This window comes from Ambystoma mexicanum, chromosome 5q, assembly GCF_040938575.1.
Source record: "Ambystoma mexicanum isolate Mex_15411 chromosome 5q, UKY_AmexF1_1, whole genome shotgun sequence".
Taxonomy (NCBI): Eukaryota; Metazoa; Chordata; class Amphibia; order Caudata; family Ambystomatidae; genus Ambystoma; species Ambystoma mexicanum.
Window position 1 is genome coordinate 734,062,887 of NC_090933.1, and position 26,687 is coordinate 734,089,573.

Here is a 26,687-nt window from a genome sequence, read left to right on the forward strand (position 1 = left end):
CATTCACCTGATTCCCAAAGGCTAAAGCTCAAGCAGATCCTGAGATGCCCGCAGCCTCTTCGAGATGCCCATGGGCTATCATTCACCTGATTCCCAAAGGCTAAAGCTGAAGCAGATCCTGAGATGCCCGCAGCCTCTTTGAGATGCCCATGGGCTATCATTCACCTGATTCCCAAAGGCTAAAGCTGAAGCAGATCCTGAGATGCCCGGAGCCTCTTCGAGATGCCCATGGGCTATCATTTACCTGATTCCCAAAGGCTAAAGCTCAAGCAGATCCTGAGATGCCCGCAGCCTCTTCGAGATGCCCATGGGCTATCATTCACCTGATTCCCAAAGGCTAAAGCTCAAGCAGATCCTGAGATGCCCGCAGCCTCTTTGAGATGCCCATGGGCTATCATTCACCTGATTCCCAAAGGCTAAAGCTCAAGCAGATCCTGAGATGCCAGCAGCCTCTTCGAGATGCCCATGGGCTATCATTCAACTGATTCCCAAAGGCTAAAGCTCAAGCAGATCCTGAGATCCCCGGAGCCTCTTTGAAATGCCCATGGGCTATCATTCACCTGATTCCCAAAGGCTAAAGCTGAAGCAGATCCTGAGATGCCCGGAGCCTCTTTGAGATGCCCATGGGCTATCATTCACCTGATTCCCAAAGGCTAAAGCTGAAGCAGATCCTGAGATGCCCGCAGCCTCTTTGAGATGCCCATGGGCTATCATTCACCTGATTCCCAAAGGCTAAAGCTGAAGCAGATCCTGAGATGCTCGCAGCCTCTTTGAGATGCCCATGTACTATCCTACACCTGATTCCCAAAGGCTAAAGCACAAGCAAATCTGAGATGCCCGGAGCATCTTTGAGAGGCCCATGGGCTATCTTACACCTGATTCCCAAAGGCTAAAGCTCAAGCAAGTCCTGAGTTGCCCGGAGCATCTTTGAGATGCCCATGGGCTATCATTCACCTGATTCCCAAAGGCTAAAGCACAAGCAGATCCTGAGATGCCCGGAGCCTCTTTGAGATGCCCATGTGCTATCTTACACCTGATTCCCAAAGGCTAAAGCACAAGCAACTCTGAGATGCCCGGAGCATCTTTGAGATGCCCATGGGCTATCATTCACCTGATTCCCAAAGGCTAAAGCTCAAGCAGATCCTGAGATGCCCGGAGCCTCTTTGAGATGCCCATGGGCTATCATTCACCTGATTCCCAAAGGCTAAAGCTCAAGCAGATCCTGAGATGCCCGGAGCATCTTCGAGATGCCCATGGTCTATCATTCACCTGATTCCCAACGGCTAAAGCTCAAGCAGATCCTGAGATGCCTGGAGCCTCTTTGAGATAGATGCCCATGGGCTATAATTCACCTGATTCCCAAAGGCTAAAGCTCAAGTAGATCCTGAGATGCCCGGAGCCTCTTTGAGATGCCCATGGGCTATCATTCATCTGATTCCCAAAGGCTAAAGCTCAAGCAGATCCTGAGATGCCCGGAGCCTCTTTGAGATGCCCATGGGCTATCATTCACCTGATTCCCAAAGGCTAAAGCTCAAGCAGATCCTGAGATGCCCGCAGCCTCTTTGAGATGCCCATGGGCTATCATTCACCTGATTCCCAAAGGCTAAAGCTCAAGCAGATCCTGAGATGCCCGCAGCCTCTTCAAGATGCCCATGGGCTATCATTCACCTGATTCCCAAAGGCTAAAGCTCAAGCAGATCCTGAGATGCCCGAAGCCTCTTTGAGATAGATGCCCATGGGCTATCATTCACCTGATTCCCAAAGGCTAAAGCTCAAGCAGATCCTGAGATGCCCGGAGCCTCTTCGAGATGCCCATGGGCTATCATTCACCTGATTCCCAAAGGCTAAAGCTCAAGCAGATCCTGAGATGCCCGGAGCCTCTTCGAGATGCCCATGGGCTATCATTCACCTGATTCCCAAAGGCTAAAGCTCAAGCAGATCCTGAGATGCCCGGAGCCTCTTCGAGATGCCCATGTGCAGATAACGTTCACAGAGATTTTCTCCAGGCGTCTCCTCACTTGCTCCAGTTTGCGGCTTTGTGAATCAAGTGAAAGATGCCGCTGCACAAAAGAGATGCTCGCAGGCGTCTCCGGTTTCCTCTGGGGCACACCTTTGCCACTCAGGCCCATTCAGAGATGCTCGCAGGCGTCTCCGGTTTCCTCTGGGGCACACCTTTGCCACTCAGGCCCATTCAGAGCTGCTCGCAGGCGTCTCCGGTTTCCTCTGGGGCACACCTTTGCCACTCAGGCCCATTCAGAGCTGCTCGCAGGCGTCTCCGGTTTCCTCTGGGGCACACCTTTGCCACTCAGGCCCATTCAGAGATGCTCGCAGGCGTCTCCGGTTTCCTCTGGGGCACACCTTTGCCACTCAGGCCCATTCAGAGATGCTCGCAGGCGTCTCCGGTTTCCTCTGGGGCACACCTTTGCCACTCAGGCCCATTCAGAGCTGCTCGCAGGCGTCTCCGGTTTCCTCTGGGGCACACCTTTGCCACTCAGGCCCATTCAGAGATGCTCGCAGGCGTCTCCGGTTTCCTCTGGGGCACACCTTTGCCACTCAGGCCCATTCAGAGATGCTCGCAGGCGTCTCCGGTTTCCTCTGGGGCACACCTTTGCGACTCAGGCCCATTCAGCCACTGGGGTGGGTTTGTTTCTAATGGTCATCCTGATACTTTTCTAGCCTCATAATGGTTGGGGGGCATGACCTCACCTTGCAGTTAAAAACATTAAAATAAAACACTGTCCAATTTTTGGGTTGCATTTAGAACCAAAAAAAGGGATTACAGGGCCACGGAGCACTCCCCGAACCATGCTTGGTTTTCACCCCTTGAGACACTAGTGAAACCAGTTTCTCTTCATTCTTTTCAACCTGTGTCAAATGTAACAAGATGGAGCTGGGGCTAGGATTTCCTGTGCAGTTTTAAACACATCGGACATACTTTTACATATAGTTTCCAAACATACACCGTTCAAACGGCACTCCGAATTCTGACAAGGGCCGGAGACTGAACATGGATGTTATTAATACACATGTGGCTAAACATCCTATTCTCAGGTCTGGAAGTAATTTCACCAATGCTCACGGTGTATGTATTTGTATATGTTATGCTCACTAGGATTAGTCCTATGTTTGCAGTTCAAGTTTTCAAAATCGTCCAAAGACATTTTTTTTAAACCAGGCAAATACATAGAGATTTAACTTTTTTAAATAAGTGCAAAATGTTTGCCACTCGTAGGTAAGGAAATCTCTCTCTAAAGTCTTAAGTTGAAAAGCTAATCAAGACCTGTCCCATTTTTCAGGTGCGTTTGGTCATAGCTGAGAAGAGATTACGCTATGAAGAGCATGACGTGAGTCTACCCCTGAGTGAACACAACGAACCTTGGTTTATGCGTCTTAACCCCTCCGGAGAAGTGCCTGTATTTATCCATGGCGAGAATATCATCTGTGAAGCCACCCAGATCATTGACTATCTTGAAAGGACCTTCTTGGATGGTAATATATGTATTACATACTATGCATCACATCTCAAACACATGTTTGTCTCTCTCCTGTGATGATTACCAAAGTCTGGGAACCCACTTAAATTGCTCACGAACGTTTTAGTCAGTCAACAAACTTTTATTTGGCACAAAGCCATAAAAAGTATACAAAACACGTACACACCAGATAATCATTACACGAGCATCATCAAACATAAAACACTAAGGTTTAGAAAAACAGAATGTACATAATAGAAAATACAATTCATCATATAACCTTTACACAAGAACATTCACCATAAGACATGAATAGATAATGCATACATAAGGATACACATGGAGATACAGGTGTCACGAACATGCTTAGAACCCTGACAAACATAGATTTGAAGAGGGAGAGAAAACCCGCCGCCCCCAGCAATCAATAGTTTGCATAAACAAGATCCTCAAGAGTAGAAACATGTAAGGCGTAACCCTACAAACAGTTGGAGAAACAGGGGAAGGCTCAACTACCCCTTGGGTCTTAGGAGCCATGCTCGATGTATACATCTGGCAACCGTGCGTTCCTCAGCAGAGCACCAGTGCTTTTGTGGTGGATCGAGTGCCTGCGGATTTTAGCAGCGGTTTTAAATAAAGTGCTCACAGGGCCCAAGGGCAGGGGCAAGAGAAGAGAACATGTGTCACTGTTTCTTCACCGATATAACAAAGGGGGCAATTGCCCGTATCCTCCAGCCCCCAGGATTTGGTTACAGAAGCCAACCTGAAGGTGCCCCTCCTAAAGTTCATATAGAGAGCATGTGCAAACGGAGAGGCGACCGATCTAGATATTCCTCAAAACCAAAATCTTGTTTGGTCACAAGGTAACTTGGGCCCGATTTTAGCCTGTTACATGCCTCCTCCGTGTTCTTTCGGAAGAACACAAACAAATATTTGTTTTGCCCGCCCAGACGTGCATTTGGTAATATTTGCTTGCTGCTGCCATACAGCATGCTCATCCGGACCACACAGGACCTTTTTCACATGCAGTACCTAAGGTAAGCACATGCCCCCCTCCTGGTGCATCAGATGAATCAATTAATCACAGAATGTGGTAAGTTATGGGATGGATCATAGCCGTAGCCAGTACATGACCGGCTTCATAAGTGCCATATTCTCTATGCAGCACAAGTCGGTTTCCATATGAACCATAGCATTAGGAGCTCCGGAGGGAGCATAAGCAATTTCTTTAATAAGGTGTTTTCTATAACAACCAAAGCTGGGCTATTTGCATTACCTCAAAGTTCCGCTCCATGCAGAGCTGAGGTGACAGCTTGTTTTCTGTACAACTCGAGTGCAGGGCTAACCTCGCCCCCTCCCGTGCCGATTAAAGAAGATTCAGGTGGCACCACTACATTCTTCCAGTGTGGTACAGGCTTTGCTCAATTGGGCTGTCCAGAGCCCATTCACATGAAAACGAATGCCCAAATAATCATAGAACCTAATCTGCTTAGGTCTATGGTTCGAAACCCTGATGTCAATATCTTGTCGCTTTACGTGATTGGGTTTGAAAACCATAGTTTTGGTTTTGTCAGTATTTAAGAGCAAGTGCAACTCCCCACACTTCTCCAAGAAGGCGGCTCGCATTACTCTATGCCCCTCGGGCAAAATGGACAGCACCACAGGACCGTCAGCGAAAAAGAGCACAGGGCAAATATCTGAGCCCATTTATGCGGGATCTAAACATTTCAAGGTAAGGGCAGAGGTACCTTCTTCCACAGCCCTGTCTCACACCTTTTGTTACACCAAATTGAGGAGTGACCTCGCCTGCCAGCCCACATAGCACCACCACCTTATTGTTACGGTGTAGCAATTCGGATAGTCAAAATTAAATTGTGGGGCTTGTTCCTGTTGCTCAGGATCTGCCAGAGAAGGTCCTGCGGGACACTGTCAAATACCGTCTTGAGGTCCACAAAGACAGCATGTGATTACATTTTCTTTAAGACCGTGTACTTCTGTAATAGCATAAACAAGCGGAAACTTCGGTCAGTCGTTCCCTTGCCATTTTGGAGACCTGCCTGGAGGGTACTGGCAATCATATTCCTGTCGGCCAATGACTGGATCCGCTTTAGAACCACACTGGCATAGATCTTCCCTGTCCTGTCTAATAAAGAAATTGGCCTATAATTGGCTGGTTGGTCTCTCTCCCCTTTCTTATAATTAGGCACTACTTCTGCACAGTGCCATGACTCCGGGACTGTGTTTATATCAGAGCATGCTGTAAAAAGCGTCCATAATACAAGCACCCATATTAGTGGCTCGTCTTTTAATATATTCTGTCTAGAATCCTGTCTAGCCCTGATGCTTTGCCCACCTTCTGGAGGTTAATGGCAAAAACTATTTCTTCCAAGCCAAATATTAAGCCACTTCCCTCCAACACAGGATCTTGACAGTTATCAGATGGAGAGACATTACCCATACCCCTACCATAAAGACCATCACACTGGATGCGCCACACATCCGATGATATACTACATTGAATGTTCACATCCCCTTTAGCCTCAGCAGCATGAACTTAGTTTCCAGAAAGTGGCCGTCATGAGCAGTGGCTAAACACACGAATTTTGACTTCAACAAGTTCTCTTTGTTCCTTTTGATTATACTTTTATAATTTGCTCTGTTAATACGCAGATGTGACGTATCCTCCGATGATCCCATTTCAAGACTAGCTGCTAAGGCTTCTTTGGCTTGAGTACATTCCTGATCGTACCACTTAACCTTCGTTAACGCATGCTTTTTAACTACTGACTCGGAATAGGTGACATAGGGAAAAATTCCGATAATCGCCTTGCTAAATTCTTGAAGAATCCTGTGCGCAAGAATACCTGGCAATTATATTTTTTCAATATGTGGCAATACAGCCTCGTAGATGTCAGGCTTGTTATCCTGTTCCATGAGTTTAGCCCACTTGACAGCCATGCGCGCGTGTCCCATGACACTAACCGTTGATTGGAATGGGAGACCTCTTGGAGAGGTAAATGAGTAGGCAAATTAGTTGGTACTATGATTGTAATTGCTAATGGCCTATGATCACTGTCTTGATTATTTAAGACATCATCTTTGGCTACCCTATTCCAGTCTTTTGCAGATATGAAACTATAACCAATAAGCGTTGAATCTTTAGGACCAAGTATGTATTTCTGGCTTGCGGATCATTTCTAAAACGCCCATCATATGCTCCCAGTTCCATTGCATACGAAGTCTGAGCTGTTTCAATAGCTAGGCCGTGAGCCTTCTTAGGTTGGGCGGCTGTTAACATCGGGATGTCCCAGGCCTTATCCTGGTCATTACAGATTCCCTCTAAATCAATTAGAGACTCAGTTTGCAGGTTGAAATCCCCTGGAATGATTACATGGGTGATGCTCGGATCCATTCCCTCCCCGGAATCAACCAGTTCTTGAATCCACGTAATAACTGACATTGAAGTGGGCCTATTGTAAACAATAAAAAGCAGTATGTGATGACCATCTGGTAAATAGACTACCAAGTGCTGAAGATCTACTAAATTAGTTGCCCGGGGCACAACACACCAATTCAAAATGGGGTCAACCCAGATAAGTAAACCACCATTTGACCGCCCCCTGGACCCTTTTTGGGAAGGCATGTAAAAAGACTGAAACCACTGCATTTCCACCTGCTCCAATCCCAAGTTTCCTGAAAGAGGATGATTTGAAACTTCCTGATGAGGCTACACCAGCTCGGGGATAACAGGATATGCCTTCGATATTTCAGGAGCATATTTTGCAGGATGAGTCAAGTGCTTCCCGTCTTCCAACCTGCCTGTGTCAATCCACACCCTCAAGTACCTTATCTCAAGTGGCCGAATGGCCACTTCTTGAGGGGCTAATGATGGTGGGGATAATAGACTTAATGGGTGTATTGTATTTGGGCTCTCCCGCCTCACCCACACCTTTCCTTCTGGGGCAAAACACGTTATCCTGTAGAGGTGCATACACTCTCAGACCTATTGAGGTGTCCTTGGGAGGGTAGGTCTGATAATCATGGCTAAATGTCCATCCATCAGCTGCTCTTTCTAAAGAAGATTTGAATACTATCATGTGCACTACTAGCTGTTCTCATCCTCACACATCTAACTACGTCTTCCTTGGTGATAGGAATGCACCCCTTCACCACCCTAATCCAGTGGTTGCATTTATTCGTCAAGGACTATTGGCTCTGAAAGGCGTGAGGAGGTAGCCTGGGGACACCATACATTCGCAGATGGAAATACTCTCTTGCTTAGCCCTCAGTTGGGGCCCCCGAGGTTCACTTCTACCCCCCCAGCATGAGCATTGGTGAAATTACACCCATGCCTGAGAATAGTATGTTTAGCAACATGTGTATTAATAACATCCATTATAGGCCTAAGACTATTCTGGGGAGGACAATCCCTTACTGAGGTCACAGAGTTGAAATTGCCTCGTGCATTTAGCTGACTTGTAGCAATAGGATCTTACAATATTTTGACATGACATGTGACATGGTATATATTATGACATTTATCATAATGACCTAGCAATCAACATATGAGTTGACATATTATATCACATGAGATATCATGACATAGAACATGCCATTATATATATCATGATATGTATCTTGATATATTAAGATCTATCATGACATGACATATGATATGACATACCCTACCAATACATATACTATGACATATATCATGAGATGCCATATCATGATACGGCATCACGAAATTACATATAATATCATGATATAACTTGACGTAATAAGACTTGTGACAATGCATCATTACGTTAAATATTTTGTCATGGCATGGTATATGACAACATATATAAGTACATTTATAATAACATGTAACATGAGATATATTATATCATGTCATAGCATGGCATGATACATAAAGTGGCATGCATCATGACATGACATAGTATGACATGATATGAAGCATAACACAGCACATTATGCGTGTCATTTAACATAGCATATGACATGACATATCTGGACGTATATGTCCAGGAGTGTGATGCTGGAAATGCATCGGAGGGACAGGGCCTCCGTATCCTTGTCCTTTACTGCCTTTTTATCGTGTGTTCTGTCGTGTTTTCCGCGCAGGAGTTCATGTGGGACTCCTGGCGGTGCAGCTCTCTCTCTTTTGGTTTGGTGAACCGACCCGTGGGATACCCTTACGGCACCCGTGGGTGGGGGTACAACCCTGTGCCCCTAGTGTATGTTTTTGGGCACCTGTGGGAGGCCCGCAGAGCAGGGCATAGGCTGGTGGCAGCTCCATGCTGACTTTGACAGGTGCGCTGAGTATCCTCCATTTTGGGGATCCCCAGGCCCTGCCCTTGGAATCAGTTGATTCCGGATGGAAAACAAGATGGCCCCTGTGGCCTCTTGCTTTCTATTACCTATTACCTTGTTTTCCCAAAGTCCTGGGAAGCCCTGACTCTGTCCCTTCCCCCTGACTGGCTGTTGGGTGGAAGTTCCATATATGGTGTTGTTGTGAAGGCCCGGCCAGACTTGCTGGAGCCTTCCCAGTGACTGTATGTTGTGGGTACCTCCTGTAGGTGGGACCTGGGTGAATGGAGTGTGTGACCAATATGCACTTCTTGTTGTGGTTTCTGGTATGAGAGACAAAGACTGAGACAGCCCTGCCCGAAACTGGCCTGAATGGAGTGTGTAGTGTTGAATGGCTGGGTACTCGTCCCAATCCACATTCCTTGATGTGAGTGTCTGAGAGGGAGGAGGATGGCCTGAATGCACTGTGTGCCTGATTGGCTGACTGACTGCATGAATGCCCTTCTGTATGATTGGCTGCTGAGAGTGACCCAGCAGTGTGGATGAGAGACAAGATAGTATATCTGGGGACCTATCACCACTGGAAATTGTTCAGAACCATTCAGAATCTGTGTCTACACTTTAAGAGTAACTGGAACTGCTGATCCACGACGCCCAGCTGGAAGACGAAGACTTGCTGTTGCATTTGCTTCGACCTGATCTGAAAGCTGCCGAATTCATCAAGGACTGATCCGAGAGAGGACCTGGTAAGGAGCCCTCTTCCCATGCTCCGAGGGACCATCGAGCACCGCTAACCTTTGCCGAAGCTCCCTGGAAGTCAGACCCTCGAAAAGTTGCCGACCCCAGACGGTACCGCTGAGGAGAACGACGCAAATCACCCAGACTTCTCCGCTGTCGAAGTCCATTGCCGTCGACCAGGGTTCGCAGGCTTGTGTAACCGCTGGAGGCCCCTCGAAGTTGTATTGCCCAGCCGTGGGGACCACTTGACGCCGTGCCGCCAACAACCAGAGCCGCCCGCTCCTTTGCCTAAGAACATTTGGATCCAAGGACTCCCTTATCCGCATCGTCGACCGCTTTGTCCCGCCGGAGAAAGTCAAGGACGACCAACGCGCCGAGGAGAATCCGCCAGTGGGTTTCCCGCCACCTGAAGGCCACAAAGACTTCGACGACTCGACGCCCTTGTTGGGCCACAGTTCTTCTGAAACTCTTTGCGGTCCTGAACAATCTATCGCCGAGGTGCCCCGCACACCTCATCCTCGCAGGACGTCGCTGACGATCACCGCCTGGATCGACATCGGGGTCTCGGCACCCTTGAACTTCTCATCACTGCCGTTGACGACAAGTTCGCTCTCGACGATCCGTGGCTCCTGCTTTAAAGGGAGTCACTCAAGAAGGATCCTTTGACGCATCTTTCGAAGAACTCTACTCCACCAGGTATATTAGGGGGGGTAAAACCTTAAATAGGAGGAAATAAGGTTATTGAACAATATATGGACTGGGCTTGTGCTATATATCTTTATTTTACATGTTGCCCAGGTGGGGGGATCTCCACACAGAACTGTGTCTATCGGTATAGGCCAGAATTCTGCCTATTGTTTCAACCATCTTACGTTCCTTCCTATCTCTATTGCTGGTGTCCTCGTTATTGATCTGTGTGACATTTTAACCGTACAGTTGATGCACTTTAATGAGATTTGATAACATTGGTGGTACCACTTTAGAATTGTATATATTTATCATTGTTGATTTCCGAGTACAAAGTGCGTTATTGTGATTTTGTACATAACTTTGAATATTAATTATATAAAGACTGTGTTTTCAGTAATACAATGTGTGGACATTCCTTTGTGGGGTTTCGGGGACTACACTGTACTTAAGAACCAGCCTGCATCACCTCCTGAGAAGCTAGGCCTTGATTGCTCGTCCATTGCTACCGCTTGAGAATCTTGGTTGGGGTCCTCTGTGCCTCTCCTCTACCATATAGAGAGCGGAAGTACAGGCACCCCCCACCAGTATCTTCCCACTGGTGGCAGCGGTGGGATGCTTATGGTTTTAAGAATCAGTGTATAACCGTGCCACTTACAAAATATCTGCACTTTATTAAATTAAGGTTTGGTTGTGTACAAAATAACTGTATTACAAGCAATGGAGTCTATTGCAAATGGTAAATTGACTAAGATGAGCTTAGAGGCTCTCCAGAGTGCTTTTGAAACCAGGGAGTTAGACTTTGTGGATAAGTCTAGGGCTGAGCTGATAGCTGCCCTGGTGGACTACCAGACTGATGGTGAAACTCTTGATGAGGGGGGGAATGCAACCAATGAGGACTCTGCGCCTGGGGGTTCTACTGAATCTGTTTCTGGGAATGCCACCATTCCTTCTGCCTCCGTTCCGAACCCAGCAATTCCTTGGAGCTTGAGTTATTAAGGATGAAATTGGCCTTTGAATATCGCAAGCTGGAAATAGATGCTGAGCTTAAGAAGGAGGAGTTGGCTCAACAAGTGGAGCTCAAGAATAGGGATCTTAAACCCAAAAATAAGGACCTTGAAGTCAAGAACCAGGACACTGAATGTCAGAGAATCCAGCCAGAGAAAGCTAGAGTGGAGACTTCAGCGAAACTCAGTGAGAGTGTCAGGTCCCCAGCCACCAGGTTTATGAAAGATTTGGTTGGTGTGTTTGTGGAGGGTTCGGATATCCTCCAATGGATTGAAGAGTTAGAAATGGCTTGTGCAATTCATGATGTTGACAAAAGAGATTGGGCTAAGTGTTTGTAAAGCAGAGTGCCTCAGAGTGGGTATGACTGTATTCTGAAGCTGAGTGTGGAAGAAATGGGTCAGTATGAGTGTATGAAGTCTGCTTTAATTGCCAAGTTTAGCAAGACACCTACCCAATACCTTAAAAGTTTCAGGGATTTTAAAAAAAGAGAGAATGTGTCTTGGGTTGACTGGGTGAGTGCTGCGCACATGAACATGATGGGGTGGATTGATGGTTACAAGGTGAAAACCTTTGTTGAATTGTCCCACCTGTTGTTTTTTGAGCATTTTTCTGAAGCCTGTCCACCGGAGCTGCGTCAGTATGTTGCTGACCAGAACATTTTGGATCCCTTTAAGCTGGCTAGGCTGGCTGACAAGTGGGTCTCCCACCGGGTGTCCCCTAAGGACTCCAGTGGGAAGGACAAGGACAAAGAAAGGGGGGCCTCTCAGAAAGCTGAGGAGTCCCAAAAGCAGTCACAGTCGGGTAAACCTAAGCCCTCCTCTCCGAAGACCCAAAAATCTAGTGGGGATAAGTCATCTGTGGGTGGGAATAAGAGTAGTGGTCCACCTGCTGCAAAGCAGGCTCCCACTGGTTCCAGTACCGTACCCCGCACTCCCGGCACTTGTTGGGATTGTGGGGCTCTGGATCACAAGAGGGGTGACTCCAAGTGTAAAGGTAAGGCACTTGGAGTACAGGCTGTCAGCCTGACCTACCCTTACCCCATGTCTGAGGTGGAGGCCACTGTCCTCCCCTCCTCTACAGGGATCACATTTGGTGCTCCTGTAGAGATTTCCTTAGTGTCCCTTGGGGCCTGGGACCAGTACGTGGAAGTACTGGCGACTATCCCACAGAACACCCGTAGATTTTTGAGAAGTGTCCTCCTGAATGGCCAGCCTTCTACTGGTTTGAGAGACACTAGGGCGAGCATGACAGTGTTAGACAGGACCCTGCTCAAGCCAGAGGACTATGTAGGTGCTCCTCTGAGAACCACCAGGTTAGCTGGTGGGCCTCCCAAATTATTGCCTGTAGCCCTAGTCACACTCGTAATTGGAGACAAGACAGCAAAGCTCCCTGTCCTGGTTCAGGACAATGTCCTTGCTAACATTCTGTTAGGTAATGATCTAGTCGAATTGAGATTGATTTCGGTTGGTCTTCCCATGACTGCTGCTGTGGTCACTAGGTCACAGGTGACCCCGGGTCTGGCTGTGAGTCAGGTACCCGAGCCAAAGGCGCGGCCTAAGGCAAGACGAAGGAAGAACAAGAAGGCCACCTCTGTAAAAAGATGGACGGAGACCCACAGTGACCCTGGGGCAAACAAATATTTTTCAGGTGGGTATTTCTATATATAGGAAAAGGAAGTAAAATCTTATGATTCTAAATGAAGGGGAATTGAAAAGAATGCATTTTTTAAATCTATAACTGTGAAATATTTGGCCTTAGATGGGATGTTACACAGAATTGTCATGGGATTTGGAACTGAAGGAAACTCAGCTTCGACTATATTGTTTAGGGGGCGAAGGTCCTGTATAAATCTCCATGCCCCCTTCCCCCTGATTTATTCAAAGGGCAAACAGCTGTGTTACATGGTGAATCTGATGGCACGAATATGCCTTGCTTCATTAAAGCGGAAATGGTTTCAAATATACCTTCATCCGCTTCTCTGGACGTATGATATTGCTTTGTTTGTGGCAAAAGGGTTCTTAGTTTTAGTTGGATTTTAAGTGCTCCTTTCCATTTTAATAGACCCACATCATATGGGCTTGTGGTCCATAAAATCTTGGGCAATCTCTCTATGTCTTCCTGAAAGAATGATGGTCTTCTTTTTACCAGTACCATTCTCTGCTGTATTTCTATATTCTCTACTTCAATCCAATAAGTGAGGCTTATAAAAAACACTAGTTCTTTGTCTGAGTAGTCATCTCTAAACAGTTCTTCATCTGCCAAATCTGTCAACTTGTATCCTTCATTGAGGGCTATCACTGTTCTCCATCCTGTTCCCTCATCATTTGTCCCATGAAGCATCACCCTTTCTTCTATGACCACTGCTGCTTCTAACCGTAAGGGGGTAATCTATCCTTCTTCATCGTCCATGGGAATCTTTGGTCTAAACAAGTATTCATCAGGTATTCTCAATATTATACCTACCGATTATTGTCACCTACCCATGACAATAAAATAGTCACTCCATACAAAAATACCTCTGGATCTAAAGGAACTCCTCATAATGCCTTCTGGCTTGTAAAGGCTAATATAAACTCTCCCACATTCATATAGTGTATGCCTAGTTTAGAATACTGGCGTACTAGCATCTGCCTAGAATATAGTAACGGCTTTGACACATCGTGTTCTCCTAAAGATATCAGCAATTCATCTGTAAAAGGAACTAAACTCATCGCCCCAGAGAATCCCTGAGAATTCATGGCAGCACCTGACATTGGGTATTTTCCCTCATGGACACAGGAATGAGTGACTCCATTGCCTACAAGAAATGAGAATGTCTTGCCTCCTATCGTTACCTTGACCCGTGGTTGCTCTGAGGGTGTAACCGATAGTACTGAACACATGAGCTCTCTCTGTGGGCTGTCCTATTTTGGGCATACATTCATCCCGTACATGTGAAAGGATTTCCTCCTATCACAGTCACACTCCCCAATTTGTGTGAGGGTGCTTGTTGCGCTCCTGGGGTCATGTTCCATTGTGGTACTATAACCTGGTGTATCTGCACCTGCTGGGGCTGTACCTGCTGTGTTTGTATAGGTGCTTGCTGAGGTTCCCCTTCTGCCAATTACATTTCCAATGGTGCTTTCTGCATTTGTTAGGGTTGCTGCGCATATGTCTGAGCCTGCGTATGATCTTGAGCATAATATTCCTGTGGTTCTATATTATGTTGTGGAGCATAACCCATCACCCCTCTTGGAGCTTTCCAATTCTGTTGCATGCCTCCTCTGCTTCTGCATGTTCTGGCTATGGGTCCTTTTCTTCTGCAATTCCACCATTGTTTGCAGCTGTCCACCATTAAATCCTCCTCTTCCCTGATGGTTCTGAAATCCACCTCATCCTCCTCCTCTAGGCCCATTCCCTCTGTCTCTTGGCCATAAATTGTACCCTGATCCATGGGGTAAGCTTTGTTGTGTTGATGCGCTGATGCACTGGTTGCATTCCCTGTGTCACCACACCCTTGTTTCTTGTCAATACCGGTCCCTCTATAGTGAGTTTAGATAACCTTTTCTGGACTAACTTCGCCTCCTCCTGTTTTCTGCCATTGGCTTTCTTTTTATTCTTCTCCTGTAGCAATTGGCAATGGTGCACGATTGTCAACTGTATTTCTGGCCATGGCATTGCTTCCATTACCATCTGTTCCTTTAATTGGTATTGCATTGGCTCGGGCAGCCCTTGAGACAAAATATGGTAAAATAATGCCACTGTTTTATCCCACAGTTCATGTGTTTCAAGATGCCATTTCTCTTGAATAAAAGCGACAGGGTCTTCATCCTCTACCATTTTCCTAGTCATAATCACACCAATGTCTGATGTATCATGATATTGTACTCTGAGCCGCTGCCATACATCTGCTCTGAAATTATTAAATGGTGCTCCATCATGTGTCATGTTTTGTGCGGTCACACCTGCGTATCCTGCTCACTTTCAAATCTCGTCAGCTCTCTCCCCTTTGATAGCTGCTAGCAAGCCTTTTATGTCACCTATAGCTAACGTCATCCCTGATATCATTCTTTCTAACTCATAAATCCATTTTCCCACACTGGATGTCAAACTTGGCAATTTACATCTCAAATTATCTTTGTCCATTTGTGGCCATGGTATATATTGTGGTCATCCTCCCCACTTCTCCAATAATGGGAATTGTGAAACTCCTGGTCCATAATCATACTTGCCTACACTCCTCATCTTCCAGAATGGGCTAGTCTCGCCCGTTTGTCTCCTTCCTGCTAGTACCCTTAATCTGCTTACATAAGGCAGGAATACATCCCCTGTACTTCGTGATCGTGCTTGTGGTCGCTCAGTGTATGGTGTCGGTTCTGGTGTTTTTTCTTTTGGGTCCTCTAAGTCTGACCATTTTACCCTTTTCACTACACTTGATTCTTTTGAAAGCCTGCATGTGCCCTCTCTTCGCACCCTCTCGTTTCTTTGTCTGGCATCATTATGCCTGTAGCTCGCATGGGTGTTGTCCTTCTCTGCGTCATCAACATCTAATCTGTTTAAAGACAGCATTCTGTGCTCGTTTGTTATGACGTCATCTGACCTACCTTCAGTTCCCCTTGATAGAGATCCTTCTACATTATCTTGGGTTCTATACCCGTCTTAATCCCTTATTTGCCTGTATACATTCCCAAGTCTTTGCACTAAATCTTCTGTATCCTGCTTATCGGTGCATGCTGATCTCAGCATTCCTGTGACCCTCTCTCTTCCTCCAATCGTTCTTGTGCATCAATCCGCACTATGCTCTTAAGACATAGATATTCTTTAAATACACTGCCCCTGTTCATTTCTTCTTCTCTTCTCATCTCCCTCAATTCATCATCCTCTCGCCTTCTATGCAACCTAACTACTTTCATTCTTTGGACTTCTATCGCCTCTCGTTTCTTCTCTTCTAATCTCTCCTTTTCTTTCCTTGCCTCATTCTTCGTTGTTCTTTCCTTCGATTGCATTCTTTATCCCTCACTTCTTTGTATGCTCTTTCCTCTTCCTTCTCTTTCTTTTCCCGCTCTTCTCTTTTCTCTCCTTCTCAAACCCCATCAATGCCCTTATCATCTAGATTAAGCAATATTTATCCTCCCATCCATTCATTATGTGCTATTGTTATTCCCTTAGCTTTGCCCTTTGTTTCTGTTTCCTTGCTTCTTTCGCTATCTCCATCTGTCTATCCTGTCTGTCCTTTCTCTCATCACTCTGTTTACTTTCATTGCGTGTCAATGTATATTTGCATTCTCTACTGTTGCTCTCTTCTGCATTATCCTCGCTGCTATAAGCTGTGGGCGCATATGTTGGATTAACATACCCCTCTGCTGCTTTGAATTCCTTTAAAGGATAAAATCTCTTCTCCTCTGTGTCTATGCTCTTATCTTCAAGTGGGGAAAGGGGAGTCAAAGGTATTTTATCCTCCCCTTTATGCTGATTAAGCATCCACTCCCTCTCGGCTGGGTGTTTTTTCTCACTCTGGTACATCTTCCATAGTTCTAAAATGGCCAGCCTTTTCTGTAACTTTTTTCCCTTATATGTGGCATGCAAATATACTGTCATATGCTGCATTATGGTTTTTGACAGCAGACCCTCCTGAGGCCACAGCAGGAGTGTCTTATTAGTCGTGCCTCGGACCAATTCCAAAATGATATTTCCTTATCTTCGCTGTGTATCTCTGCAATGTCCTGCACAGATGTAAAAGAGGAGTGTCCCCATGATGGCGAGTCGGTTTCGACTGTAAATACTTACCCGTTCTTTTATTCAATTCTTTATTTTATCAACTATACCACACTGATCAATTGGAGCAGGCAACATCAATCAGCGCTAATAATCCACAAAATATTTGAACCACTTTTCTTTTTAACTCTTTACAACAATGTTCGCTTTGGCCCTTTGTTGACACTTTCTATCAATTTTTGTTATCTTGTTCTATTATTGGCATTTTAAGAGTCTCTTCTTTATTTATATATTAATTTCCTTCGATTTCTGCCCTCCTGATTGACGTCAATCTCTTGGTCCAAATGTTCACCAATCGCCTTAATATTTTAATATCGTTTTATATTTATTAGTCTAGACACAACAAAAACTTTATATTGACATATTTATAACCCCACAAATGTCCACTTTTTCAATTTTACTGTGTACGTCTTCCTTTACTATGTTTGGTAAATGTATCTTTTCTCAACTTTACTCCATTTTGGAGTTGGATACGTACTCTTCTGCGGTCCCTGCCTCAGGAATCCTTAACACCCCTATTTGGAGTCTTTATTCAAGTGCGTACCCTTCTGCCCCCCTTGGAACCAGGAATCGAGGTATTTATTTCTCTTTATAATCTCCCACAAAATCCTGTTACCTTTGTACGTATTATTTACAAAACAGTCTCTCCCCCTATTTTTGCTACCTTCGTTGTTCTACTTACATCCGTTGCTCAGCTCGAGTCCCTCAGAATCTACTCACCCTCAACCGACCAGTTCGCCTTCCCGCCACCGGGCAACTCCAGGGGTCAGGCATGAATTTTGTCAAAGCGGGACCTGCCAACCGTATCTTCTTACACATGACTCTGCACGCCAATCTCCACAGATAGCCCTTGCGGTCTTCTGGCGGGAGCAGAGAAGCATCCAGGGTTCTGGATCTGGACCTAGGTTGATTAGACTGCAACCATCTGCACCGCTATGCACTTGAAGCGTCTCTTGTGCTAAATGGAATTAAAAATAAAGATTTCAGACCAAATAAAAAGACTATGTTATTCTCATTTAATAAAGCAGGGAGAACTGACAGGCATTGGATGGATGCTTGCCCTCTCACACACAAACTTGTTTATTCAGGGGTTTTATACCCCGATGTACGACATCTATGATGTCATCCTACGTGGCCAATCAGAAAACCTATCGAGGGGAGGGATTGGTTAGGGGAACATATTTACATATAAACATATAAAAATGAGTACATCATTGGCTACCCCTTACCTTTAGGACACGCCTTGAACTACTTTGAAATACGTATAGTACTGACTTTAGCAGACAAAATAGCAGCAGATTGTTCTATGTAACATTGTATGTTAGGTTGCCCCATAGACCAACTGATTGGTTGGCATACTATCCCAACCTTGGACTTTTGGCCCTTTAGCAGCATGTACGTGAAACGAAACCTAGGTGCTTTGAATTGCATCATATTACTCCCCATTCTTCCAATCAATCCATCATTCCTCATCGGTCGGCCATAAGCCAAACCCTTCCATCTGTAGTTGACCTTGTAGCCTGCTCACTGTCCTGGAACATTTGAGGGAGTGTGAGCACACCACTATCTTCAACTGAGGCTCTAATGAATAGCGCTTGTCTTCGACTTCTGAATCACGTGAGAAGAGACCACAAATGTGTCCATATCAACCTTTTATTTACTATTTGATTTCATTACATTGGGTGTAACAGCTCCTCTTGGCCTCTAGAGACTTGCTCACTTTATCTTTTATAGATTTTATACACTTTTAATTGTCCAATACTTTGGCTTTTGCAGATGTTTTCTTCTTCCCTAATCTTAGAAGAATGTCTCACATTCAGGGCTTATCTGTATAACTCCCCATGTGCCTTGCAATTATTCCCCAAAAGAGTATCCTTGATTTTAGGCCAACCTCGACTCATCGCTGTTTTGCACTCAAGCCGTATTTTCAGCATCTCCTGATTCTGCAGCTTTGGTCTGTTTCTGAGTGTCCATTTTCCTATCATGGCTGTCCTTGCCACATTATATATTCCTCTGTAGCAAGCTTCTATATGTCTCATCTATCTTGCGTTACTGCATATTTATAGTTATTGACCAGTAAGTTACTTCATTCTTCTTTATATACATGATTACTTTAGATTTAGGTACATAGTTCTCTTTGTGTTTTAGTTACATCGTCACTTTTAAGTATTTTCATACGGTTTCAGCATAGATTCACATATCTTCTTCATGACATCACTATGCCATCGTCAGATTTCAGTTAGTGCTCCATCATGTCTATTGGTGTGTGGTGTCATCCTTCTATGCAGCGTCCTCCCACACTTTCAGTGCGAGGGTAGATTCAATATGGCTCTCCGAGTGCATAACGTCTCTCATACACTCAATGCGGTAGTGGGATTACACAAGGAGTCCGAACCATAACCCTTTTTCTGCTGTTCCAATATGACAATGATGAGAGGGCGGGAACTAGTGAGAACGCATTCACCTGCTCCTCTACAACGTGATGCCGACCCTTGATTGTTTTGCTTAGCTGTTTTGCCAGTCACCTATCTATGGCGGCCACCTTTAAAACTCCCACAACTAAAAGGTGCACATTGTTTATGGCAATTAGAAGGAGCTATTCCCACATTTCAGTTTCACAGCCACTCTTGTTATGCTGTATATAGTAATGGCTTTGCACTACATTGTAGCTCATAAAACAAGAAATGATTAATAAATAACAATCATAAAAAACTAAACTCATGACGCTCAGTAGTGTCGATTGTATAAAATAATAGAAAATAACATTGGTGGAGGGGATCGGAATCTGGTGCATCAGGCATGTGCTGAACCTCAAGTCCACTGTTGTTAAAAAGAATGCTGTGCGTCTGAACACCCATATTCTTGAAAGGACATTTGTGTCACACTCTCCTCCTCAAAGTGCATTTGTGTCAAGGGCATTAAAGTGCCGGTGCTTCAACACCCATTGAATGTCAAGGAGCCACATAGTGATGACATGATGAACAAGATCTTGGAAGGCTGTCTGTAGTATCTATCGAAGTTAAATTAGGTTTAAAATAGTGCCACGATGTGTTGGCGACATGACCGATTTGGCTGATAAGAGCGATATATACAAATAGGCGTTTTCAAGTGCATTAGAACATAACCTGGAATTCAAACAACATAAGGTGTGGATACAGTATTCTTATTCAAAGTACATATTTATTACAGACACTAATCTCGACCATGCACCCACCTTACATGATCCACGTGCGGTTTTTCTCCTGAGATTCCTTTTCACCACTTAGTTGGTTAGGGAAATATCTTGTTTCATGTATGCTCTTAAAAGAAGCAAACCCTGTTATGATAGACTTAGATTTGATGACGTGGCAAACCTGCTATAGTACCTTCCATCTTGGGATACCAGAATAAACTACTTTTCTACTATTTTGTGTATTCAAAGGGGGGACTCGTCTCTCTCAATCAATCAATGATAAGTGATTCCTGGGTATCTGACTTTGATGCCCCTTTATGTTTTTAGGACTTTCCCGAGTTCCTCTAGTAATAAGGAAGCTTGGAAAAGCGACTGCTGGGTTTCAGTGGTTTACCAAAGAGTACTCTTAGCTGTAATGTTAAGTAATAGATTACATTTAGGTATTTAGAGCGGGCCATGACTGAAGGCACAAGTATTTCATCACTGAGTAAAATGTTGAAAAACTGCTCTCGAGAGTATCCATGTTATCAGAAGGGTAGATTTCTACATGTGGGCATGGTGACTGGGATGAGATAACACATGTGAAAACACACTTGCGTCACATGGAACCATATGGCATATTGTTGCGCTGCTATCTCAAGGGAAAAACAATTCAAACATATTTTTAGTGAGGAATCAACTTGTTATTTATGAAGATAGAAATTCTTTGCAAAATGAACCCATGTGTCAAATACGTGAGGATGGGACTGGTTTATCCTGATTATTGACACAGCACGTGAAGTGGCAAACAAGATAGTGAAAGATCTAGACCAGACTGAAAGTGGTAAAAAGAAAACTGTACTGTTAGAGGATACCAAATAGAGGCTAGATGGGATCATTCAAGAGAGACAGGGGTTTGAAGAATACACAGTAATTCTCATTTTAGGAAACTGAAAACAGACATAGCTAGTCATGCCCATGAAGGAGCACTCCTACGTGCAACAGAAGGTGCGAGCTCTGGAGAATGGTTATAGACAGCAAAGCTAATATCGATATACAGTACTTGTCCGACATTTGCAATATCGTCTGACATGCGATTCACCCTTTGCTGTGATATTAGACCCTTTACCTTAAAGAGCAGGCCCTGACACACATATTTCCCATTTCCCCTATCTCTGATTGGTCTATAGCAGTGGTCCTCAAATTGGGGGGTTGCCTCCCTATGGAGGGCCTGAAGGATGTCCAGTGGGACCCAAGACTCTTTAAAAAGGGAGTCAGATTACTGTATAATAATAAAGGATTAAGATGACTGCTTTCAATAGGAAATATAAGTAGCAGAAAATCTGCTTATATTTTAAAGTGCCTGGTCCCCACTGGGACATCTTCCGGCCACATGGGGGGGCAGAATAAATATTTTTACTCCATGGGGGGCTCGGTATGAAAAGGTTTGAATACCAAAGGTCTATAGGGATACTAACTGCACCTCTTAGCTCTCTCTGCAGTGTGGTGCTAGACGCAGACCACACTGCCTAGGCACAAGATTTTGTTCCAGTGCTTGGTGACATATGATGAGGAGCTGTGCTTGCCCTTGTATTTTGTCTTCAGTTCCATTTATTTATTGGCCTACAAGATCTGGTTTAAAACAAAACTACAAACATATCTATATATGCAAAAGACGAAGTCCTGACTGACTGACTCATCAACGCCCAGTTCAAACCGTTTAACCTAGGAGCATGAAATTTGGAAGGCACATTGTTTTCATGACGTCGGCACCCACTAAGGAGGGATTTTTGGAAATTCCATCCCTAAGGGGGAAAAAGGGGAGGTGTGGGAGTCTGTGTTCATACCACAAATATCTCTGCTTTGTAACCAATATGCCCCAACGAGCGTCTGCAATGAACCTTGCTTATTACGTTAAAACATCCACCTGTAAATTATATTTCATACAGTTTGAACAAAAACTCATGTGTCTTTTGAAAACAATTGTACCAAATACCAAAATCCACATGAGTGAAGCCGCGAGCAACAGCTAGTTAATACATATATTTAAGTACCTATACTATACATTTGATTCATTTCTGGGAGCAGTTAGTTTCCTTGCTTGTTAGATGAGAGTGTGTGTCTGTGGTGAGTATTTCAAAACAGTATTTCAGTCTTTACTACAAATAAAATACAAAACTGCTTTTTTGGGATGTGCACTACTATTTGTGCGGGTTTCTTAAAAATTGATTTGAATTATTTAATGCTAAATGTCCCATAATGCATTTGGCAGAGAGATGAAAGCCCAGGTTGCAGTTGTGTTTATAATTAGCCAAGATGTCATTGATGGTGACATATGGTGATGTGCCGGTTTGTGTCTGAGCTTATGCACTCTTCTTCAATGCCTTTTTTACCTTGTCTAAAATGATGGGAAATGTCAATGTATTATTTTATTTTGTTGCATTTTAGCCCAAACATTAGAAGTCAGGGATGCCTTGTGTCACCAATCAAATTTGGCGTGAAACTATTTATGTGCACTTGGATGTGATTTGTGAAGGCTCTTACATAAAGCGTTGAAAAAGTATGTGGCAAAAAAAAAATGTGAACAACAAAAATTGCTTGACATATATCAAATTACAGTGAAGACGAAAGTGAGAAAGTTTAAAGACATGAGCTAAAAAAAGATTATGGAAGAAGATCTAATAGAAAGAGTTCAAGATTTCCAATGCTTAGGGGTTAAGAGTGACAAGGAATGGAAGCACGATTGTGCATATGTTGGGGTACCAAATGGTACATAGATAGAACACTTGGGTATAGGCACATTATAAATACCCAATAAGTAAATATAAGAATGGAAAGAGAGTAGTCAAATTGATACCTAAGTTGCTTAGTGGGAAAGTTTGAGGGTAGGAGCAGTAGGGGTAGAAAAGAAGAGAATCTCAGTTTTTGAGCCATTGAGGAGGAGAAAGTGAGCACGCATGCCGGATAGGATTGCCTGGAAGACAGGCAGTAAGTAAGGAAGTTAGAAAAAAATTAGAAGAAAATATATGATCTGGGAGTCATCAGAATAAAAGGGGTCGGACAGACCAAACAAGATACAATGGAGGAGAGAGGAGAGGTATATATGAAAAAATGAAGGGGGCCAAGAATCGAACCCTGGGGAACACCTCGGTCTAAAGGAGATGAGGGGACTGTTTACCAGCCAGGAAATAGAAAATGATTGATCAGACAATAAGAATAAGACTATTGAAGATCAGAGCCCGAAAACCTCAATGATGGAAGAGTGGAAAGGATAGTAGTGTAATCAACCGTATCAAATGCAGCTGAGAGATCAATAAGAATTATGATTGATGATAATCTAGAGTGACGGGCAAATAGAAGCAAGTTGGTTACACTAAGGAGAGCATGTTCAGTGGAATGAACAGGGCCACACCTAGATTGATACTATGGGAGAAGAGGATAATGATCAAGACAAGTTGAAACTTGAGTATAAATTACCTCTTCAAGAATTTTTGACAAAAAAGGAAGAAGTGAAATGGGACAATAGTTAGCAGGAAGAGAGGGAGCAGGATAGGGCTTTTTTGATGATGAGAATGACTCTATGCTTAAATCAGTGTAAAAATAAGATATCGGAAAGGAAAGTGTTAAAACGAGAAGTAAATAATGGATGTAGGAGAGCAAACAGTTTAGAAAATGAGACAATTGTAAAGATCTGAGTGAGGAAGCTGTAGGATTAGCTTGAGATAATTAAAATGCAGTATCAGATTCAGAAAGAGGTAGGAACAAAGATAGAGAAAAGGATATATATGGAGAAAGGAGGGCAGGAGTCTCAGAAGAGACAGACAAGAACGAGAGAGCGAAGCAAAGCTAGATAAACATATTGGAAAAATGTATGCAAAATTGGTAGGCGAGAGAGAAGATGTCAGATGTGGATTAGGTGGAGGGGGACATAAGATATGATTAAGGAAATGAAACAAATGGCGTGGACAGGAAGACTGAGAGAATGAGGTCAGAAAAATATTGCATTTTACAGCTAACTGAGTAGAGCCATATAATGTTCAAACATAATCCACTGCTCAAACAGAATGCGGTCCATCTCACCCAAAGAGAGTGTTGGCATATGCTAACAATGACCTGCTTATTGTCCAGGGTAGTGGCTCACAATGGGCTTTTTGCAAATGTGCACCTGCGCTCTTCTTCTTTCACTGAACCTTGAGTGAGTTGCAAGGATCTGTGCTACCAAAGGAAGCTACCAAGGCAAGAGGTTGCAAGGAGGCATATGGGATATTGGCATCTTGATGTAAAGTACATAGAGGAGCAAGTAAACTGCAGTGTGCAATGCTCTCAAGGGGATAGGGTGAGCAGCACCCTGAAGAGAAGATGGGATGGTTACTAAAAGCTTGGAAGAGATAGCAGTCCAAAGAACAATGACATTGGAGAGTGCTGAAGTCATGTAATGCTGGGGTAGATGTTTTGGTCATATTGGGGAATTTCAATGATATACTGTAAATCGATCGTACATAGTGCTCCCTATTGCAGCTTGACTTGTTCAGCTGGCTGCCCATGCTCCTTTTGTGCCATGTTTCTTAACAAGTGCATATTGTTCCTCACACTGCACCAATGTTGCTCTCGATACACAGTTTAGTGAAAATCCTCTGCACACAGGAGAGCAAGGGGTGCAGTCATATATTTTGCTGGCCTTTTTGCATGTGCCTAAAGTCCTTCACATGTGGAACATTCCTTAACTTCCTGAAGCGCAACTCTGTCACTGGTACCGTAGGCAGGTTTTGACTGATGGACCTTTCCTGACTTGATGATGAAGTCCACTGGTATACGGTTCACTTCTACAGCATGAGGGACATTCTACATAGTCTCGCCTGGCCCCTGACCTTCCTCCCGCTTACAGGTGCCATCCAGTGGCAATTCCTCTTCTAAGGTGATGTCCAGTGGGGGCAGCAGCAGTGTTTGGGCTAAAGAATGGAGACATGCAGCATGCTAATACCATGGGCTCTCACAAACTGGGAGAACACAACAACACCTAGAACAGTACCCCCAACATACAGGAATGTACCTTCATAGCAAACTCTTAAAATGCCAAAGGAAAATGTAAGTGTGCAATATGGGAACAGATAGGAAAGAGATACCTCGCACAGCATAGCCACTTATCTTGGGCAGTGAAGAGTACTTTATTCTTCTTCTGAGGCACTGAAATGTTCTTGGACTTGTGGGAGGGCATTATCCTTTGCCCATTAACGTCCCTTCCTTTTCATTGCAGGTACAACACATGCCAACAAAGGCCTATTGGTGAAGGTGAACTTTTTGCGTGGCAGGGTGTGCTTGATTATGTAGAATTTGTTGATCTTCACTTGGAGAACAGCGTCATCAACAGATTGTAATTTTGCAAATTATGTGTTCAGATATCAACCAGCAGTAGTGGTGGCACTAGGAATATTTCTTGCCAGCGATGGATGAACATTTATCGCATCATCAAATGTTCTATCATGAAAATTCCTTTTTTCTGTTTGCAATGCAGCTCCAAAATGGGAGGGACCACCTTAGGGGAATTGATTCCCACTCTCCAGCTAAGGCAGTGCAGTAGTACCTGTGCTGCCACATAGCACAAAGTACCTTTGATGGTAATCTTGATGACCCCAATACTGTAGCACTCACAAATCAGTCTGGTGTGAATGAGTGGTGAAGGGGAGCTTAAGGTGTGCATTGCGTTTAAATACGTGCATTTTGTCACCAGTTCTGCCCTGGGGGATGGTATGTTTATCAAAAACTGCAACCTTCCAGGAGTGGGATTGTGCGGACAGGCCTTACTCTGTGGGAAAATACGTTATGCTGAATGATAGTCAAACAATGAGAGGTCTCATTTAATTGCGTCCTTTAACAAATGAGACACGTGTGTTTCCATGCTCTTTTAAGTTTTTGTATTGAATATTGTTTAGATCAGAATAGTTAGAATTGCAGACTGCCATTTTAGAATTCCGAAACACTTACAGATACAAAGGATTTCGTTTCTTTTTTGCTGAGTGCTTGTGAACTGATTAACATTTGAATACTACACTTCCGTGAACCTGTTGGTGTTCGGTGTGTTTTTATTTGGCCAGCGGCGCTTTTGCGCCGGTGGGTCTGATTTGGCGCAGCTTGGTCATGCTGGTTAGTGTGAATAGTGCACCTTGGAGTTTTTATACATTTTACAGGTACTGTTTAATTGGTATTTAATGTGATATTTTTTTGGTCAGCTGATGTATTTAGCTATCGAGGTTCGGATCTCATTTATTCTTGCTCATAATGTATAAGACACACAGCCAGGCTATCTTACAAATATATTTGAATAGAGGCGTTGATTCTTCGCTGGGATTGCTTGCGACTCAGTTGAGCACATCTGATACTAATACTCAAGAGGAGGGATTAGTCAGTTCCTCTTCTAGTTCGGTACTGTCATTGGTCATAGGTAATTGCCATGTGAATGACTTACCCTATATGGATAGTGCAAAACAAGATGCCCCAGCTTTTGTGAATCAGGTCTACTCACACAATGCTTTGTACGACAATTCTAATGTTGGATTGCCATCAGC

The 26,687-nt window shown here is 44.2% G+C and overlaps 1 protein-coding gene across 3 annotated transcripts in view; it reads left to right on the forward strand.

Moving 5' to 3' along the window:
• GDAP1 (ganglioside induced differentiation associated protein 1) overlaps positions 1–26,687 on the forward strand; it is a 212,892-nt gene that overhangs the window by 15,029 nt on the left and 171,176 nt on the right. For 2 of the 3 annotated variants that reach the window (XM_069621221.1, XM_069621222.1), the window contains exon 2: positions 3,297–3,489. The exons of the other annotated variant lie outside the window; for it this stretch is intronic. In XM_069621221.1, coding sequence (XP_069477322.1) covers positions 3,297–3,489 — 193 coding nt within the window. The remainder of the gene's footprint in view (positions 1–3,296; positions 3,490–26,687) is intronic. 3 annotated transcript variants of the gene reach the window in all.